This window comes from Salvelinus namaycush, chromosome 4, assembly GCF_016432855.1.
Source record: "Salvelinus namaycush isolate Seneca chromosome 4, SaNama_1.0, whole genome shotgun sequence".
Lineage (NCBI taxonomy): Eukaryota > Metazoa > Chordata > Actinopteri > Salmoniformes > Salmonidae > Salvelinus > Salvelinus namaycush.
The window spans coordinates 7,757,546-7,778,314 of NC_052310.1; the positions used below are offsets into that span (position 1 = coordinate 7,757,546).

Sequence of the window (20,769 nt, forward strand, 5' to 3'; positions counted from 1 at the left end):
GGCCTTGAGATAGAAGCTGTTTTTCAGTCTCTCGGGCCCAGCTTTGATGCACCTGTACAGACCTCGCCTTCTGGATGATAGCGGGGTGAACAGGTAGTGGCTCGGGTGGTTGTTGTCCTTGATGATCTTTTTGGCCTTCCTGTGACATCGGGTGGTGTAGGTGTCCTGGAGGGCAGGTAGTTTGCCCGCGGTGATACGTTGTGCAGACCTCACTACCCTCTGGAGAGCCTTACGGTTGTGGGCGGAGCAGTTACCGTACCAGGCGGTGATACAGCCAGACAGGATGCTCTCGATTGTGCATCTGTAAAAGTTTGTGAGTGCTTTTGGTGACAAGCCGAATTTCTTCAGCCTCCTGAGGTTGAAGAGGCGCTGCTGAGCCTTCTTCACCACGCTGTCTGTGTGGGTGGACCATTTCAGTTTGTCTGTGATGTGTACGCCGAGGAACTTAAAACTCTCCACCCTCTCCACTACTGTCCCGTCAATGTAGATAGGGGGCTGCTCCCTCTGCTGTTTCCTGAAGTCCACGATCATCTCCTTTGTTTTGTTGACATGGAGTGTGAGGTTATTTTCCTGACACCACACTCCGAGGGCCCTCACCTCCTCCCTGTAGGCCGTCTCGCCGTTGTTGGTAATCAAGCCTACCACTGTAGTGTTGTCTGCAAACTTGATGATTGAGTTGGCGGCGTGCATGGCCACGCAGTCGTGGGTGAACAGGAAGTACAGGAGAGGGCTGAGAACGCACCCTTGTGGGGACCCAGTGTTGAGGATCAGCGGGGTGGAGATGTTGTTACCTACCCTCACCACCTGGGGACGGCCCGTCAGGAAGTCCAGGACCCAGTTGCACAGGGCAGGGTCGAGACCCAGGGTCTCGAGCTTAATGACGAGTTTGGAGGGTACTATGGTGTTAAATGCTGAGCTGTAATCGATGAACAGCATTCTTACATAGGTATTCCTCTTATCCAGATGGGTTAGGGCAGTGTGCAGTGTGATGGCGATTGCGTCGTCTGTGGACCTATTGGGGCGGTAAGCAAATTGGAGTGGGTCTAGGGTGTCAGGTAGGGTATCATGTAGGGTGAAGGTGATATGGTCCTTGACTAGTCTCTCAATGCACTTCATGATGACGGAAGTGAGTGCTACAGGGCGGTAGTTATTTAGCTCAGTTACCTTAGCTTTCTTGGGAACAGGAGCAATGGTGGCCCTCTTGAAGCATGTGGGGACAGCAGACTGGGATAAGGATTGATTGAATATGTCTGTAAACACACCAGCCAGCTGGTCTGCGCATGCTCTGAGGACGCGGCCGGGGGTGCCGTCTGGGCCTGCAGCCTTGCGAGGGTTAACATGTTTAAATGTTTTACTCACGTTGGCTACAGTGAAGGAGAGCCCGCAGGTTTTGGTAGCGGGCCATGTCAGTGGCACTGTATTGTCCTCAAAGCGAGCAAAAAAGTTATTTAGTCTGTCTGGGAGCAAGACATCCTGGTCCGAGACGGGGCTGGTTTTTCTTTTGTAGTCCGTGAATGACTGTAAACCCTGTCACATACATCTCATGTTTGAGCCGTTGAATTGCGAATCCACTTTGTCTCTGTACTGACGCTTAGCTAGTTCGATTGCCTTGCGAGGGAATAGCTACACTGATTGTATTTGGTCATGTTTCCGGTCACCTTGCCCTGATTAAAAGCAGTGGTTCGCGGGTTCAGTTTTGCGCGATTGCTGCCAACAATCCACGGTTTCTGGTTGGGGAATGTTTTAATAGACTCTGTGGGTACAACATCACCGATGCACTTGTTAATGAACTCGCACACCGAATCAGCGTATTCGTCAATGTTGTTGTTCGCCGCAATGCGGAACATATCCCAGTCCATGTGATCGAAGCAATCTTAAAGCGTGGGATCTGATTGGTCGGACCAGCGTTGAACAGACCTGAGCGCGGGTGCTTCCTGTTTTAGTTTCTGTCTATAGGCTGGGAGCAACAAAATGGAGTCGTGGTCAGCTTTTCAGAAGGGAGGGCGGGGGAGGGCCTTCTATGCATCGCGGAAGTTAGAATAACAGTGGTCTAGGGTTTTGCCCACCCTGGTAGCACAATCAATATGCTGATAGAATTTGGGGAGCCTTGTTATCAGATTAGCCTTGTTAAAATCCCTGGCTACATTAAATGCAGCCTCAGGATATGTGTTAGGGGGCTAAGCATCATCAACGGGGAACATATTGTGTGTACCCCGATAAGCTGTAGAAAGAATACATTCATTTACAAGACCTGTTCACAGATAATGAGAAGGGCCTGAGATCAAAGTCAATATTCAGACCACTAGGGGTCAATGTTTTTAAATAGGATATCCAGTAAGCCTTGCTCTGTAGTAGTAGGATCTCCATGTTACCTCCTCTCCTTGGTAGAGCAACATGCTCAATACCTGTGTATTTGAGGGAGGAGATAGGATGGTTAGCTTCAACAAAGTGAGCTGCTACTGGATGCTCAACGTTCTTACCCCTGGTTGAGCTGCGGTGTTCAGCTATGCTTTTTTTTAATTGTCTTTTCGTTTGTCCTATGTAGGCTTACCCACATGAACTTTTAATGAGTTCGATTACTCTCTTTGTCTTGCATGAGATGATATCCCTAACAGGGAATTTTCGACCTGTATGTTGGTGTCTGAAGAAGGATGTTTTTGTAGTGCTTTTGCACTGTGCGCATGAGCCACATTTGTAGTTCCCATTTGCAATGGGTGTCAAGAGTGTCTGAGTGGGCTCAGGGGGCATGTCAGATCTCACCAATATCTTCAATATTGCGACCACGCTTACAGACCACCAGTGGGGGTTCCTTGAAGAGGTGTGCATTTGTTTTTCCTGATTGCAGAATATGCCAGTGCTTTTTCAGGATTGCTTTAATTTTCTCTGAACACTTGGTGTACTTAGTGCAAAACACTGTTTTGCGTTGTTTTTCTTATTTGGTTTTTAGCAATTTCTGTCTTGGTTTTTTATATATTTTCATCATTGCAGCTTCAAGAGTTTTGTCCTTGTAGCCTCTCATTTTGAATGTATCTGCCACTTTCTTAGCTTTGCTGTCAAAATCTGTCTGGTGGCCACAGATTCGTTTAACCCTGCATAACTGGCTATATGGTAGACCATTCTTGAGGGGAAAAGGATGCATACTATCCACACATAGCAAGGTATTGCGGTCTGTGGGCTTTGTGTATAAGTCTGTGTGTAATGCATCATTCTCCTTGATGCTCCATAAGTTCAGGAAGTTTATTTTTCTCTCATCAGTCTGCATGGTGAATTTGAGATATTCAGAGCTCTCATTTAACAGAGTTTAGAATTAATTTAGTTCCTGCTGACTTCCTTCCCAGAGCACAAAGACATCATCTACAGTTGAAGTCAGAAGTTTACATACACCTTAGCCAAATACATTTAAACTCAGTTTTTCACAATCCCTGACATTTAATCATAGTAAAAATGCCCGGTCTTAGGTCAGTTAGGATCACCACTTTCTTTTAAGAATGTGAAATGTCTAAATAATAGTAGAGAGAATGATTTATTTCAGCTTTCATTTCTTTCATCACATTCTCAGTGGGTCAGAAGTTATCATACACTCAATTAGTATTTGGTAGCATTGCCTTTAAATTGTTTAACTTGGGTCAAACGTGTCAGGTAGTCTTCCCACAATAAGTTGGGTGAATATTGGCCCATTCCTCCTGACAGAGCTGGTGTAACTGAGTCAGGTTTGTAGATTGAGGTCAGGGCTTTGTGATGGCCACTCCAATACCTTGACTTTGTTGTCCTTAAGCCATTTTGCCACAACTTTGGAAGTATGCTTGGGGTCATTGTCCATTTGGAAGACCCATTTGCAACCAAGCTTTAACTTCCTGACTGATGTCTTGAGATGTTGCTTCAATATATCCACATACTTTCCCTTCCTCATGATGCCATCTATTTTGTGAAGTGCACTAGTCCCTGCTGCAGCAAAGCACCCCACAATATGATGCTGCCACCCCCGTGCTTCACGGTTGGAATGCTGTTTTTCAGCTTGCAAGCCTCCCCCTTTTTCCTCCAAACATAACGATGGTCATTATGGCCAAACAGTTCTATTTTTGTTTCATCAGACCAGAGGCCAGTTCTCCAAAAAGTACAATCTTTGTCCCCATGTGCAGTTGCAAACCGTAGTCTGGCTTTTTTTGTGGTGGTTTTGGAGCAGTGGCTTCTTCCTTGCTGAGATGCCTTTCAAGTTATGTCGATATAGGACTCGTTTTACTGTGGATATACAGTAGATAGTTTTGTACCTGTTTCCTCCAGCATCTTCACAAGGTCCTTTGCTGTTGTTCTGGGATTGATTTGCACTTTTCGCACCAAAGTACGTTCCTCTCTAAGAGACAGAACACGTCTCCTTCCTGAGCCATATGACAACTGCGTGGTCCCATGGTATTTATATTTCCGTACTATTGTTTGTACAGATGAACATGGTACCTTCAGGCATTTGGAAATTTCTCCCAAGGAAACACCAGACTCGTGGAGGTCTACAATTTTTTGGCTGATTTCTTTTGATTTTCTCATGATGTCAAGGAAAGAGGCACTGGGTTTGAAGGTAGACCTTGAAATACATCCACAGGTACACATCCAAATGACTCAAATTATGTCAATTAGCCTATCAGAAGCGTCTAAAGCCATGATGTCATTTTATGGAATTTCCCAAGCTGTTTAAAGGCACAGTCAACTTAGTGTATGTAAACTTCTGACCCACTGGAATTGTGATACAATGAATTATAAGTAAAATAATCTGTCTGTAAACAATTGTTGGAAAAATTACTTGTGTCATCTACACAGTAGATGTCCTAACCGACTTGCCAAAACTATAGTTTGTTAACAATACATTTGTGGAGTGGTTGAAAAACGAGTTTTGATGACTCCAACCTAAGTGTATGTAAACTTCCGACTTCAACTCTATGTATCTTCCATAGAACGATTTTTAAAAAGTAGGGCTGTGTCTCTGTTTTGTAAATGCGTGCTTCCTCAAATTGTCCCACATACAGGTTTGCATAGTTGGGGGAAAGGGGAACCCGTGGCTACACCCCGAATATGAAGCAAAAAGTCTGACTCACAGATGAAGTAGTTATTGGATAATACCAGTTCAGCGAGTTGCAAGGGGCAATCATTGGATGGAGCAAGGGTAGAGTCTCTCTGCTGAAGGAAGAGCTGCAGTGCCTGCAAGCAGGGTGGTATCCTTCCTTAGCCCTCTATCAATGAGAGCACGTGACTAGTGTCTTTGACATAAGATGGGAGATTCTCAACCAACGGTTTAATGTGGTGATCCACATACTTAGAAAATGTTGGATGTCACAGAGTCGACTGCTGCTAAAATGGGTCTACCTGGAGGAGGAGACACTTGTTTGTGTAATTTAGCGACTGAATAAAAAGTTGGTATCTTAGGAAATTTAACACATAGAAATTCTAATTCTTTTTGGGGTAATTTGTCCTGATTCCAAACAACTTTCCACTGTGGATGTGATATTGTGCTGGAACTCTAGGGTAGGGTCATAATTCAGTTTGCGATAGAAGTCACCTTTAGATGGTTGTCGGTGACATTCATTCACACAGTCACATTTGTTTTGTATACAATTTCCTCCTCCTTTGTCACATGTTTTTATGATAATGGAAAGATCTGACTGTTCTTAAGAGCCATTCTCTCGTCTCTACTCAGATTATCATGGGGTTTGTGTTTCTGTTTGTCTTTCAGTAAGTCACCTACATCATTTTCAACAATCCTGCACAAGGTCTCTATGGAGGCATTACGTTTGGGGGGAGGTACAAATGAACTTTTTTCCCTAAATGTGGATCTCTCAGAGTTCTCAGGTCCCTCAGCTTGATTGATGGCTCCATCTTCTGAATGACTCACGGTAGGGCAGGTGAGTCTATTGATTAACGTGGTAGACCTATGTGTATATCTGACTGAGGATGACATTTCAAGTGGAGTCATTTAAGTTTCACTCTTATCAAAGATCTCACGCAATTTCAGATTACGGAAAAACTTGAATAGATCTATCTGGACGTCAAAGTCAGTCATGTATGTTGTAGGTACAAATGATAACTCCTTATTGACAACACTAAGGTGGGCTGGTGTCAGGATCTTACTTGATAAGTTGAAGACATTTAGCTCATGTTTGATGTATTATAATAATTGATTATGCTTATGTTGTATTAATAGAAGGGGAAGGGCTATAAGACCCTCCCCCACTACATCTATAGGGTCCTGGACTACAGATTAGCAATATATATATATGCATTATAAGGTTAAATATTGTTCCACAGTTCTTTTCTAGTCTCTGCTTCTTATAAGAAACGGTCTGAGAGATGTGTGAGTTATTGCAGTCAAAACAGGGTGTCTGTGAGAAAGCGCCTTAAAGATAAAAGTGATTAACAGACACAGAACCCAGCATCGGAGTGAAAGAGATGAGAGACAAGTCAGACATACCCCTATAAAGCAACTTGGGGAGTGGAAAATTACTGCTAAGCCCTTAGAAAACACTGGAACTATTGTTCTCTCCTGCAAGTTTGTATAACTGTATATGCATGGGCTTGGTCTCATGAGTAGAAGGTGTTGACGTAGGCAGTTACATCACTAGGGCAAGCATATTAAAGCAACTTGGAGCCTTTCCTATTTTGCAGAACTTACTCTAAAACATGCGTGCTATGTTCCCGTTGTCAACTTCTGTCTGCAATTGCATTAATAAAGGTTTGTTGATTGATTTACTGAAAGATATTGTCTGATTATTGATTTCACCAATAAGCAAATGATTGACAAGGAACAAGGAGCACACCCCAACATCGGCCAAACCCTTCCCTAATCCGGAAGACGCTGGGTCAATTGTGCAACGCCCTATGGGACTCCCGATCATGGGCAATTGTGATACAGTCCAGGATCAAACCAGGGTCTGTAGTGATGCCTCTAGCACTGATTTGCAGTGCCTTAGACTGCTGCTCCTCTCGAGAGCCTTAAATGTCGACATCTTACTGTTTGACACGTCAACAACCATACTGACATCTTACTGTTTGACACGTCAACAACCATACTGACATCTTACTGTTTGACACGTCAACAACCATACTGACAACTTACTGTTTGACACGTCAACAACCATACTGACAACTTACTGTTTGACACGTCAACAACCATACTGACATCTTACTGTTTGACACATCAACAACCATACTGACATCTTACTGTTTAACACGTCAACAACCATACTGACATCTTACTGTTTGACACGTCAACAACCATACTGACAACTTACTGTTTGACACGTCAACAACCATACTGACATCTTACTGTTTGACACGTCAACAACCATACTGACATCTTACTGTTTGACACGTCAACAACCATACTGACATCTTACTGTTTGACACGTCAACAACCATACTGACATCTTACTGTTTGACACGTCAACAACCATACTGACATCTTACTGTTTGACACGTCAACAACCATACTGACATCTTACTGTTTGACACTACAACAACCATACTGACAACTTACTGTTTGACACGTCAACAACCATACTGACATCTTACTGTTTGACACGTCAACAACCATACTGACATCTTACTGTTTGACACGTCAACAACCATACTGACATCTTACTGTTTGACACGTCAACAACCATACTGACATCTTACTGTTTGACACGTCAACAACCATACTGACATCTTACTGTTTGACACGTCAACAACCATACTGACATCTTACTGTTTGACACGTCAACAACCATACTGACATCTTACTGTTTGACACGTCAACAACCATAACACCTGACATCTTACTGTTTGACACGTCAACAACCATACTGACATCTTACTGTTTGACACGTCAACAACCATACTGACAACTTACTGTTTGACACGTCAACAACCATACTGACATCTTACTGTTTGACACGTCAACAACCATACTGACATCTTACTGTTTGACACTACAACAACCATACTGACATCTTACTGTTTGACACGTCAACAACCATACTGACATCTTACTGTTTGTTTCTGTCTACAGCTGGTAATGTGTTTGATTGTACCTCACGTTTGCTCTTATTCAGCTAAGGAGAGCTGTCTTCCAAGCATCAAATCAAATGAAAACTTTATTTGTCACGTGTAGACCTTACCGTGAAATGCGTACTTACAAGCCCTTAACCAACAGTGTAGTTCAAGAAGAGTTAAGAAAATATTTACCAAATAAACTAAAGTAATAAATAATTAAAAGTAACACAATGACATAACAATAACGAGGCTATATACATGGGGTACCGGTACCGAGTCAGTGTGCGGGGGTACAGGTTGGAGGTAATTTGCACATGTAGGTAGGGGTGAAGTGACTATGCAAAGATAATAAACAGCGAGTAGCAGCAGTGTACAAAACAAATGGAAGGGGGGGTCAATGTAATAGTCAGGTGGCCATTTGATTAGTTGTTCAGCAATCTTATGGCTTGGGGATAGAAGCTGTTATGGAGCCTTTTGGTCCTAGATTTGCTGCTCCGGTACCGCTTGCCGTGCGGTAGCAGAGAAAACTGTCTGACTTGGGTGACTGGAGTGTCTGACAATTTTATGGGCTTTCCTCTGAGAACTACTGGATTGCAGGAAGCTTGGCCCCAGGGATGTACTGGGCCGTACGCACTACCCTCTGTAGCGCCTTACGGTCAGATGACGAGCAGTTGCCATACCAGGCGGTGATGCAACCGGTCAGGATGCTCTCGATGGTGCAGCTGTAGAACTTTTTGAGGATCTTGTGGTGGCATATTTCTGCTTTACCAAATTAGGAGAGTTACAAACTTCACACACCAGTCAGAGTTACACTTAAACTACATCTTAAATAATAAGAGCTTTGCAATTGCAATTTGACTTTCAATGATGCACCATTTCTAATGAACCATTAGAAGTGACTACAGAATATTACAAAGATCTTTTATAGCCAAGATACACCCCTCTCAACCTACATAACGAACCACAGATCTTAGGAACTCTTCACAAAGGTACTTTATAATTGAGAAAGGAGTATCCAATAGCCAGATAACATTCGCTCAGTTATCGCTCAGTTTGGTCCATAAGACGAGGTTCTAATCTCGTTCCTGGTACTTCATAGCACAGAACCATTACCTCATCCAATCTGGAATGCTCTTTAGGTTTTATCACCCAAAGACATCGTAAATCTCCTCTGTTAGTGCTATCTCATAGAGGCCCATCCTCAGTGGAACACACACATAATAGTTAACATAATTCTCCATTATGTCGAATAAAACAACCATTATAATGTAATACAAGCATTATAACATAATCTTGCAATTTTCCACGACAATCTGGGGACCCATGCCAAATCTTTTCAGTCTGCCCTCTTCACAACTGTCTTGGTGTGTTTGGACCTTGATAGATTGTTGGTGATGTGGACACCAAGGAACTTGAACTCTCGACCCGCTCCACTACAGCCCCGTTGATGTTAATGGGGCCTTGTTCGACCTGCCTTTTCCTGTAGTCCACGATCAGCTCCTTTGTCTTGCTTGCATTGAGGGAGAGGATGTTGTCCTGGCACTACACTGCCAGTTCTCTGACCTCCTCCCTATAGGCCGTCTCATCGTTGTCGGTGATCAGGCCAACCACTGTTGTGTCGTCAGCAAACTTAGTGATGGTGTTGGAGTCATGTTTGACCACGCAGTCGTGGGTGAACAACGAGAACAGGAGGAGACTAAGTACACACCCCTGAGGTGCCCTAGTGTTGAGGATCAGCGTGGCAAACGTGTTGTTGCCTACCCTTACCACCTGGGAGCGGCCCGTCAGGAAGTCCAGGATCCAGTTGCAGAGGGAGGTGTTTAGCCCCAGGTACCTTAGCTTAGTGATGAGCTACGTGGGCACTTTGGTGTTGAACGCTGCGCTGTAGTCAATGAACAGCATTCTCACATAGGTGTTCCTTTTGTTCAGGTGGGAAAGGTCAGTGGGGAGTGCAATTGAGATTGCGTCATCTGTGGATCTGTTGGGGCGGTATGCAAATTGGAGTGGGTCTAGGGTATCCAGGAGGATGCTGTTGATGGTAATAATTTAGGCAGGTTAACTTCGCTTCCTTGGGCACAGGGACTATGGTGGTATGCTTCAAACATGTAGGCATTACAGACTCAGTCAGGGAGAGGTTGAACATGTCAGTGAAGACACTTGCCAGTTGGTCCGCGCATGCTTTGAGTTCACATCCTGGTAATCCATCTGGCCCCGCAGCTTTGTGAATGTTGACCTGTTTAAAGGTCTTACTCACATCGGCTACCGAGAGCATTATCATACAGTCATCCAGAACAGCTAGTGCTTCTCGTGCATGTGTCAGTTTTGCTTGCCTCAAAGCCAGCATAAGAGGCATTCCGCTCATCTAGTAGGCTTGCGTCACTGGGCAGCTCGCGTCTGGGTTTCCCTTTGTAGTCGTAATAGTTTTCAAGCCCTGCCACATTCGACGAGCGTCAGAGCCGGTGTAGTAGGATTCAATCTTAATCCAGTATTGACGCTTTGCTTGTTTGATGGTTCGTCTGAGGGCATAGCGGGATTTCTTACAGTCGTCCGGATTGTCCCGCTCCTTGAAAGCGGACGCTCTAGCCTTTAGCTTGATGCTGATGTTGCTTGTAATCCATAGCTTCTGGTTGGGATATCTACGTACGGTCACTTTGGGGACGACGTCGTCGATGCACTTATTGATGAAGCCGATTACTGAGGGGGTATACTCCTCAATGCCATTGGATGAATCCTGGAACATGTTCCAGTCTGTGCTAGCAAAATAGCCCTGTAGCGTAGCCTCCGCGTCACCTGACCACTTACATATTGAGCGAGTGTCTGGCACTTCCTGCTTTAGATTTTGCTTGTAAGGAGCATTGTATGCATCTCTGTGTGTGGAGTGAAGGTGGTCTAGAGTTCTTTCACCTCTGGTTGCACATGTGACATGCTGGTAAAAATGTTATAAAACGGATTTAAGTTTACCTGCATTAAAGATCCCGGCCACTAGGAGCGTGGGATCTGGGTGAGCATTTTCTTGTTTGCTTATGGCCATATAGAGTTGGTTGAGAGCGGTCTTAGCGCCAGCATCGGTCTGTGGTGGTAAATAGATGGCTACGAATAATATAGATGAGAAATCTCTTGGTAGATAGTGTGGTCTACAGCTTATCATAAGGTACTACCTCAGGCGAGCAATACCTCGAGAATTCTTTAATATTAGACATCGCTCCAGCTGATATTGACAAAAAGACACACACCCCCACCCTTCATCTTACCAGACATAGCTTCTCTGTTCTGCCGGTGCATTGAAAATCCCTCCAGCTCTATATTATCTGTGTCGTCGTTCAGCCACGACTCGGTGAAACATAAGATATTACAGATAATCGGAATTGTATCTCATACATTTTATTTTCCAATGATTGCATGTTAGCAAGTAGAATTGATTGCAGTGGGAGTTTACTAGCTCGCCTACGGATTCTCAAAAGGCAGCCAGATCTGTGCCCTCTTTTCCTTTATATATTCTTCAAGCAAATGACGGGGATCTGGGCCTGTTCCCGGAAGAGCAGTATATCTTTCTCGTCAGAGTCGTTAAAGGAAAAAGCTTCTTCCAGTTCGTGGTGAGTAATCATCTCCATCTCTCCATCTCTACTTCATTTCCCATCCTTGTCTCTTCCTATCACCCTCACCCACCCTCTCTCACTCCCTTCTTGTCCCTCTCTCTTCCCTCTCCCCGTCCTCTCCATCTCCACTCTCATTAGTCCATGGCTGGAGCACTCAACACAACACTTCACACCAGAGAGCCATCAGACGCCTACCAGCTACACAGCAGAGAGACAACCAGCAGGAAGCCAGGCCAGCCGAGTCTCTATATACCCTGCATCTTGCTCCAGTGGTGCAGGACAGACAAGGGACATTTTAAAGAGATAGAGGGCGGAGAAAGAGGGGGGTGGAAGGACAGAGAAGGAATAGAAATGACAGTCATAATGACTAATGGACGGAGGGTGAGTGTTAACCAGTCACTTTTATGCAACCCCCTTTCTCTCCCTCTATACTCCACAGGCTACCAGATCCACATCACATTTTCTGTCTCCCTGCATGACAACTCAAGGTGGTTCAACCACTGCTTTGGATCTTGCCAGGCCCCCCTCCCTCCTTCCCTCCTCCATCCCTCCCTCTCTCCCTTATCCTAACTCACAGCAACCAGCTATTCTTCAAAGGTTTTATCTTCTCTAAAATCACCTTTCAGCAGAAAGGACAACATAATCTGCTGAAATGGGACAAAGTGAAAGGGGGGGGGGGACATAAACACATAACAATAAATAACAGATAAACAGCTCCATACCTTGGCCAGGCTTCCTAGAAGGACCCCGGATGATGCTCAAAGCTAAAGATCTATGACCTTTAGTTAACCCATACTGTGTCAGTAAGAGCTGCATCTCAATGCTCTCTGAAAAGATGACCGCACACTGAGTGAATAGGAGGGAGTAAACCCTACACACTGATCCAAGGTCAGATTTGTATTCCCCTGCACTCTAATAATTAATATTAGGATCTAGGGAGGATGAGCTGATCCTAGATATGTGGCTAGGAGAATCTTCTCCCCAAAGCCGATTAAAAAGAGTCAGAGAAGGGGATACTAATGGTCCTTGTTGACCTTTTGGAAATGCTAAAGCTAATTGGGGTCAAAAAGGGCTCAGAAAGGGCACAATCATTTGCAAAGGTCAGTTATGTGACATAAGGCTACAAAAATGGGATCAAGTTAGCATTTATGACCTTACAAAGAGCACACTTTCCAGCAATGTTCAAAAATTCTAGTCCGGGGGAGTGGACCTATCAGAGTGCGCATTTTTGTACCAAGCAAGCACTAGCAAACCTGAAGCAACTAATCAATGAATAATCATTAGCAATCATTAACAGAATCATATGGTCAAAAACTAAACAAACCAAAAATACCCTGTGGATTCCCAGGACCCAGGACCCTTCCCAGGACCCAGGACCCTCAACGTCTTGCGGGTTTATTTCTTTATTTTTTTTACCCCTTTTTCTCCCCAGATTTCATGATATCCAATTGGTAGTTACAGTCTTGTCCCATCGCTGCAACTCCCCTACGGACTCAGAAGAGGCGAAGGTTGCGAGCCATGCGTCCTCCGAAACACGACCCTTTCAAGCCGCACTGCTTTTTGACACACTCCTCGCTTAACCTGGAAGCCAGCCGCACCATTGTGTTGGAGGAACCGGCCCGCCACAAGGAGTCGCTAGAGCGTGATGGGACAAGGACATCCCGGCCAGCCAAAACCTCCCCTAACCCTGACGACACTGGGCCAATTGTGCGTTGCCTCATGGGTCTCGCCGGTCACGCCCAACTGCGACACAGTCCGGGATTGAATCCGGATCTGCAGTGACGCCTCAAGCACGGCAGTGCCTTATACCGCTGTGCCACTAGTGAGGCCTTGCAGTTGGGTAACAGTAGACACAGAATATCTCCATGCCCCTAGACATGATAAAAAATAAAATAAAAATACATCCTGAGGAATTAGTCAAACCAAATCCGTATACAAAACGTTAATAGCTACCATTTTATCCGTTAAAAAAAGACAACAATTGAGAAGATAAAATCATATCCATTAAAACAATACCCACCGAATCCGCCCAGTCTCCCTGCAGTCCTAGTTATAAAAACCACAGTGCATGATCAACGAATTCAGCATTATCTCACCCTAGCTCTGTTTCTTACCCAGTAAATCTCACTCCATTATCTCACCCTAGTTCCCTTTCTTACCCAGTAAATGTCACTTCCTTATCTCATCCTAGCTCCCTAGCTCCCTTTCTTTACCCAGTAAATTTCACTTCTTTCAAGTCTCCTTCTTTATCAGCTACTATCAGCACCTCTCTGGCGGAGACCGGCAAGACAGGGACGTAAAACGTCTGATTACCTCCTCCCCTGCGGCGGAGACCGGCAAGACAGGGACGTAAAACTTCTGATTACTCTACCTCCTCCCCTGCGGCGGAGACCGGCAAGACAGGGACGTAAAACGTCTGATTACTCTACCTCCTCCCCTGCGGCGGAGACCGGCAAGACAGGGACGTAAAACGTCTGATTACCTCTTCCCCTGCGGCGGAGACCGGCAAGACAGGGACGTAAAACTTCTGATTACTCTACCTCCTCCCCTGCGGCGGAGACCGGCAAGACAGGGACGTAAAACGTCTGATTACCTCTTCCCCTGCGGCGGAGACCGGCAAGACAGGGACGTAAAACTTCTGATTACTCTACCTCCTCCCCTGCGGCGGAGACCGGCAAGACAGGGACGTAAAACGTCTGATTACCTCTTCCCCTGCGGCGGAGACCGGCAAGACAGGGACGTAAAACTTCTGATTACTCTACCTCCTCCCCTGCGGCGGAGACCGGCAAGACAGGGACGTAAAACTTCTGATTACTCTACCTCCTCCCCTGCGGCGGAGACCGGCAAGACAGGGACGTAAAGCGTCTGATTACTCTACCTCCTCCCCTCCCTGGCTCAGGAGGATCATGACTAGCTTATTAACGGTGCCAGCTGCTGCTGGGTGGTTAGTGGTGCAGGAAGGCCTGTGAGGATAGAGGAGCTGACATTATATTGAACATAAAGCATTTGTCTCTGACAAACACACAGCACACTTCAGTCTCTGACAGTCAACAGCTGTAATAATGTGTGACATGGTCACCTACAGGTGGAATAAAAAGCATGAAAATGCTTAATTATGCACGCACACACACACACACCACACATGTCCATGTATACACTTAGAGCTGGGTGACATTTTTTTTGCAATAACAATAAATTACAATACATTATTTTGTGGGGAGGTGCTAAAGCTGGGAGATATGGACAAGAAGTCATATTGTGATAAATGCAACTATTTTGCTCGATAACAATAATTACAACGATAATCTTTTTTTATTAGTGGCAGCGCTCTAGCCAACTTATTTTCAGTGCAACGAAAGACAACTGAGATGGTAGACTATGATTCAAAAAGTAAGATATTTCATCCAACATATCCAGAAAACGCATTACTGACATGTTGATGTGCAACCTGTCAAAATATGATCCAGAATTATCAGATTTCATTTGTGCTCTTTAGAGAATTTGCTGACATCTTTGTGCATGTAAGCCATATTATTCACCACCTGAGGAAGTGGGAACTGAAAATACTTTTGATTCATCTATCCGTAAATGTAGGCTAATGTCCTACAGAAACTTTCCAGTGATAGTCCTAGGCTACTTGATGAGGTCTAATGACTGCAAATGGTGTATTCTGCTCCTCTCTGCGGGCGAATCAAAACCATACAACAGACTCTCCTCTCCGCGAGCGAATCAAAACCATACGACAGACTCTCCTCTCCGCGGGCGAATCAAAACCATACGACAGACTCTCCTCTCCGCGGGCGAATCAAAACCATACGACAGACTCTCCTCTCCGCGGGCGAATCAAAACCATACGACAGACTCTCCTCTCTGCGGGCGAATCAAAACCATACGACAGACTCTCCTCTCCGCGAGCGAATCAAAACCATACTCCAGACTCTCCGCGGGTGAATCAAAACCATACTCCAGACTCTCCTCTCCGCGGGCGATTCAAAACCATACTCCAAACTCTCCTCTCCGCGGGCGAATCAAAACCATACTCCAGACTCTCCTCTCCGCGGGCGAATCAAATCAATACGACAGACTCTCCTCTCTGCGAGCGAATCAAAACCATACGACAGACTCTCCTCTCCGCGGGCGAATCATAACCATACGACAGACTCTCCTCTCTGCGGGCGAATCAAAACCATACGACAGACTCTCCTCTCCGCGGGCGAATCAAAACCATACGACAGACTCTCCTCTCCGCGGGCGAATCAAAACCATACGACAGACTCTCCTCTCCGCGGGCGAATCAAAACCATACGACAGACTCTCCTCTCCGCGGGCGAATCAAAACCATACGACAGACTCTCCTCTCCGCGGGCGAATCAAAATCATACGACAGTCTAATCCGGTTGTAAATTGGTGCCATGAACTCAACATTAAGTGAAAAATAAATGATATACTCACAGAAAGCTGTGACTCTCCTCTCTGTAACTAGAACAACAGAAGTTGCTTCATAAACTGTCTTTTTCCCGCAATTACATTTAGGGCAACAGCCATATGCTAGTGCTCCTCAGAATGCATCACTCCCTCCACAGTGAGAGGGAGTGAGAGTGGCTCGCTCACACAGCAGCCGACAGCGAAATGGGAACAAGCAGATACTTTCACATAATAGCAGGAATCAACATAATGAATAGGCTATTACTGTTGACCAAATAATGGTTTCAGAACAATCTACAGAAACATCGTGTAGCAAAATCACCAAAAATGACCGACGTACACAAAATGCTTGGGTAAAAGGAAGGTAATGTCAGTGTGGGTAGTTGTTGGTTTATCATCTCAGCTCTGCACTCATTTAAATAAACACATCTGCATGCAAGCCAACACACACACCTGCAGTGTCATCAAAAGCCTTCAACAGCTCAGCAGAAGAAAAATACAATCTTGGGAAATAATTGTCGTGACGGGTACACATAGAAGGAAATGAACGAGGTAGACAGAAAGGCCCTTGTAAACCTGCCAGTCAATCAGCGACAAAACATCATCAGCTAGACGACAAGGGCAACAAAAGTCTTGTAAGAATTAAAAACAGCGCCACTGGCAAGGTAGTCGAGGTATGAAAACAGAAAAAATGCAATGTTCTTCACACTTCACACTGGGGAGAAAAAACCTATCGTTCAACCTTATAGAAAATAAACATCAGTCTTAACAGTATACAGTACAGTATCGGGATTCTTACCTGGTACGAAGCTCCCCTGAACCACCTCCTTGTATGCCCACCATCCATCATGTATTTTAGGTGCATTTGGCTGAGCTGTCGGAGAGGCAGGAAACAGACAACAATCAGTTGAACGTTCATTTGAGACAAGAAAGACAATATTCGCTCCCGGTGTTCACGTCCCCGACTCCTTCGAGGAGATGTTTTTGTTATGATCCCCTTCCTTTCTAGCCGACCTTGCTAACCTTCCCAGCTAGAGGCCTCCCTGAAGACAGGCTGAGAACAAACACCTTTCTAGCCGACCTTGCTAACCTTCCCAGCTAGAGGCCTCCCTGAAGACAGGCTGAGAACAAACACCTTTCTAGCCGACCTTGCTAACCTTCCCAGCTAGAGGCCTCCCTGAAGACAGGCTGAGAACAAACACCTTTCTAGCGACCTTGCTAACCTTCCCAGCTAGAGGCCTCCCTGAAGACAGGCTGAGAACAAACACCTTTCTAGCCGACCTTGCTAACCTTCCCAGCTAGAGGCCTCCCTGAAGACAGGCTGAGAACAAACACATTTCTAGCCGACCTTGCTAACCTTCCCAGCTAGAGGCCTCCCTGAAGACAGGCTGAGAACAAACACCTTTCTAGCCGACCTTGCTAACCTTCCCAGCTAGAGACCTCCCTGAAGACAGGCTGAGAACAAACACCTTTCTAGCCGACCTTGCTAACCTTCCCAGCTAGAGGCCTCCCTGAAGACAGGCTGAGAACAAACACCTTTCTAGCCGACCTTGCTAACCTTCCCAGCTAGAGGCCTCCCTGAAGATAGGCTGAGAACAAACACCTTTCTAGCCGACCTTGCTAACCTTCCCAGCTAGAGGCCTCCCTGAAGACAGGCTGAGAACAAACACCTTTCTAGCCGACCTTGCTAACCTTCCCAGCTAGAGGCCTCCCTGAAGACAGGCTGAGAACAAACATCTTTCTAGCCGACCTTGCTAACCTTCCCAGCTAGAGGCCTCCCTGAAGACAGGCTGAGAACAAACACCTTTCTAGCCGACCTTGCTAACCTTCCCAGCTAGAGGCCTCCCTGAAGACAGGCTGAGAACAAACACATCCTCAGGTTATAAATCCTACACACACTTGCACATACACATAATACACACTCACACATACACGCGCACACCATAGACGGTATTCCAGGGTGCGTTCTCAGAGCATGCGCAGATAAACTGGCAGACATATCCAAGGTAATTTTCAACGTCTCCTTGTCCCAGTCTGTAATCCCCACGTCTTAAAATGACTATCATCATTCCTGTTCCTAAGAACTCCAAGGATTCATACCACAATGACTACCGCCCTGTAGCTCTCACATCTGTAATCATGAAGTACTTTGAAAGGATGGTTATGACAAACATCAACTCTGTCATCCCAGACACCCTTGACCCACTCCAATGTGTATACCGCCCCAGCAGATCCATAGACGACGCAATCTCAATTGCACACTGCCCTCACCCACCTAGATAAGTGGAATACCTGCAGTACCAGTCAACAGTTTGGACACACCGACTCTCTCTCTCATACTTTTTCTTTATTTTTACTATTTTCTACAGTGTGGGATTATTATACCTTTATTTCAACAAGGAACACAGACTGAGACCAAGGTCTCTTTTACAGCTGGGCCCTGCATATACATGTTTACACATACAGTTTAGGTACAATGATTTAAAAAACTAAACAAGACAAACAAAACGATCACAGATAATACAAAAAGTTTAAAACATTAATGTACACACAGGTTATTCTACTAACAGCACAAGAACTTGCATTACCTGAAACAGTTACAAGCAATACAAAAATAAAAATGCTCCAATAAATATTTAAAATGAGCAAGGGGGACAAGAGTCTCAAGTTTAAGTTAAGTCTGCAGGCTATTCCATAGGCAAGGAGCGTAACAGGAAAAGGCAGCCATACCCAACTCTGTGGAGATCGCAGGGGCCTCAAGTGTAATCCATGTTGAGACCTGGTTTTAGGAATTCTAATTCTAATATTGATGAGTGATGATAAATAAGAAGGTAGCTTATTCAGAAGTGCTTTATAGACAAACACGAGATCATGTTGTTCTCGTCTCACGGACAGCAAAGTCCAACCCACATTTTGATATAAAACACAGTGGTGAGTTCTGTAGCTAGCACCCGTAATAAACCTAAGTGCGCAATGATAAGTAGCATCCAGCGATTTAAATGTTGTTGCCGTAGCATGCATGTAAATAATATCCCCATAATCTATAACAGACATAAAAGTAGCTTGCAGAATTTGTCTTCTATTTGTAGAGGACAAGCAGGTCCTGTTCCTATAGAGGAAGCCTAGCTTGAGAGTTAGCCGTTTACAAAGTTCATCAATATGCATTTTAAAAGACAGTTTATCATCCAACCATATCCCTAAGTATTTATATGCAGAGACCTGATTAATTCGAGAACCATCTAAGCTCGTAAGTGCAAGTGTATTTTAAACCAACTTTTTGAACCTATTAAAAATCATAAAATGTGTTTTCTTTGCATTTAAAACGAGTTTCAGCTGTATAAAAGACCCTTGTAATATCTTCAAATCTGTCTCCAATAGTGATAATGCCTGGTCAGCCGTTGAAGCGATAGAGTACATGACAGTGTCATCAGCATATAAATGAATTTGACACTTTCTTATCTCATCACCGATATTGTTTATGTAGAGAATGTGAACAGTAATGGACCAAGTATAGAACCTTGTGGGACCCCTTTAACCAACTCCAATGGCTCTGACTGGATGCAGTCGACTCTAACAGCCTGACTTCTATCCTTTAGATAGTCATGAAACCAACGACAGGCATCCAGTCCCAGTCCTATCGACGACAGCTTACCCAAAAGTATCGCATGGTCTACAGTGTCAAAAGCTTTAGATAAATCTATGAACAAGGCGGCACAGTACTTTCTATTATCTAGGGCATTAGTAATATAATTTACAACACGTACAGTGGCCGTAATAGTACTGTGTTTAGGTCTAAAGCCAGATTGATTACAAGAAAGAATATTGTTAACAGTTAAAAAAGATTGTAGTTGCCTATTCACCAGTGACTCTAGAATTTTAGCCAAACAGGCGAGCTTAGAGATGGGCCGATAATTATCCAATTCACTACCATCACCTCCCTTGAGGAGTGGTAAAACAAAAGCTGTTTTCCAAGATTTAGGAATCTTTCCTACGACAAATATTTGATTAAAGATATGCGTCACTACACCAGCAATAATAGGTGCCGCACACTTGAGTAAATATGGATACAGATTGTCAGCGCCTAATGATTTCTTAGAAACTATAGCAGATAGTGCAGATAAGACCTCATCTTCTGTGACTTTTTGAAAATTAAAAACCGGCTTACTATTTTCCACATCAGCTAAAGGCCGAGGGGCTGAAACAATAGACCGGTCAGGATCATGTTGGCACTTTTTTCTTTCAAAAAGAAAACCAGCAGAAATAAAATGCTTATTAAAAACATCACAAATTTCAGTTCGGTCACTGATGATCCCAGATTCCGATGTAATTTGCTTCGGCAGTGATGTCAAGGAGTTTCCTCGTTTAAGTGAGTTGACAGTTTTCCAGAATTTAGCGAGATCACCAGCCGACTCTGTCATAGCATCAAGGAAATACCTAGATTTTGCCTTTTTTATTCCTCCGGTCAATTTATTTCTCAATTGCCTAAAAAGCAGCCAATCAGCTGTTTCACCAGTTTTCCTTGCCAAGGCCCATGCTTGATTCTTTTGCAGAAAAAAGATTTTCAAATCACAGGAGAACCAAGGATTAGTTTGATTTTTTACCCTAAGTCGCTTTAAGGGGGCGTGTTTATCAGCCATGAAGGTAAACATTTATGGAAAGAAAGAGAAGGCTAAAACTGGGTCCATTATGCAGTTTACGGATAAAAGCTCTGAATAATAAAGGTCATGGATAA

General features: G+C 44.5%; 1 protein-coding gene across 1 annotated transcript in view; it reads right to left on the reverse strand.

The window, feature by feature from the left end:
• The window catches only part of LOC120045336 (carbonic anhydrase-related protein 10), a 296,604-nt gene extending 279,230 nt beyond the window's left edge, over positions 1-17,374 (reverse strand). The window contains exons 1-2 of the mRNA XM_038990216.1: positions 17,371-17,374; positions 16,837-16,911 (exon numbers count right to left, since the gene is read on the reverse strand). Coding sequence (XP_038846144.1) covers positions 16,837-16,911; positions 17,371-17,374 — 79 coding nt within the window. The remainder of the gene's footprint in view (positions 1-16,836; positions 16,912-17,370) is intronic.
• Between the last annotated feature and the right edge of the window lie 3,395 nt (positions 17,375-20,769).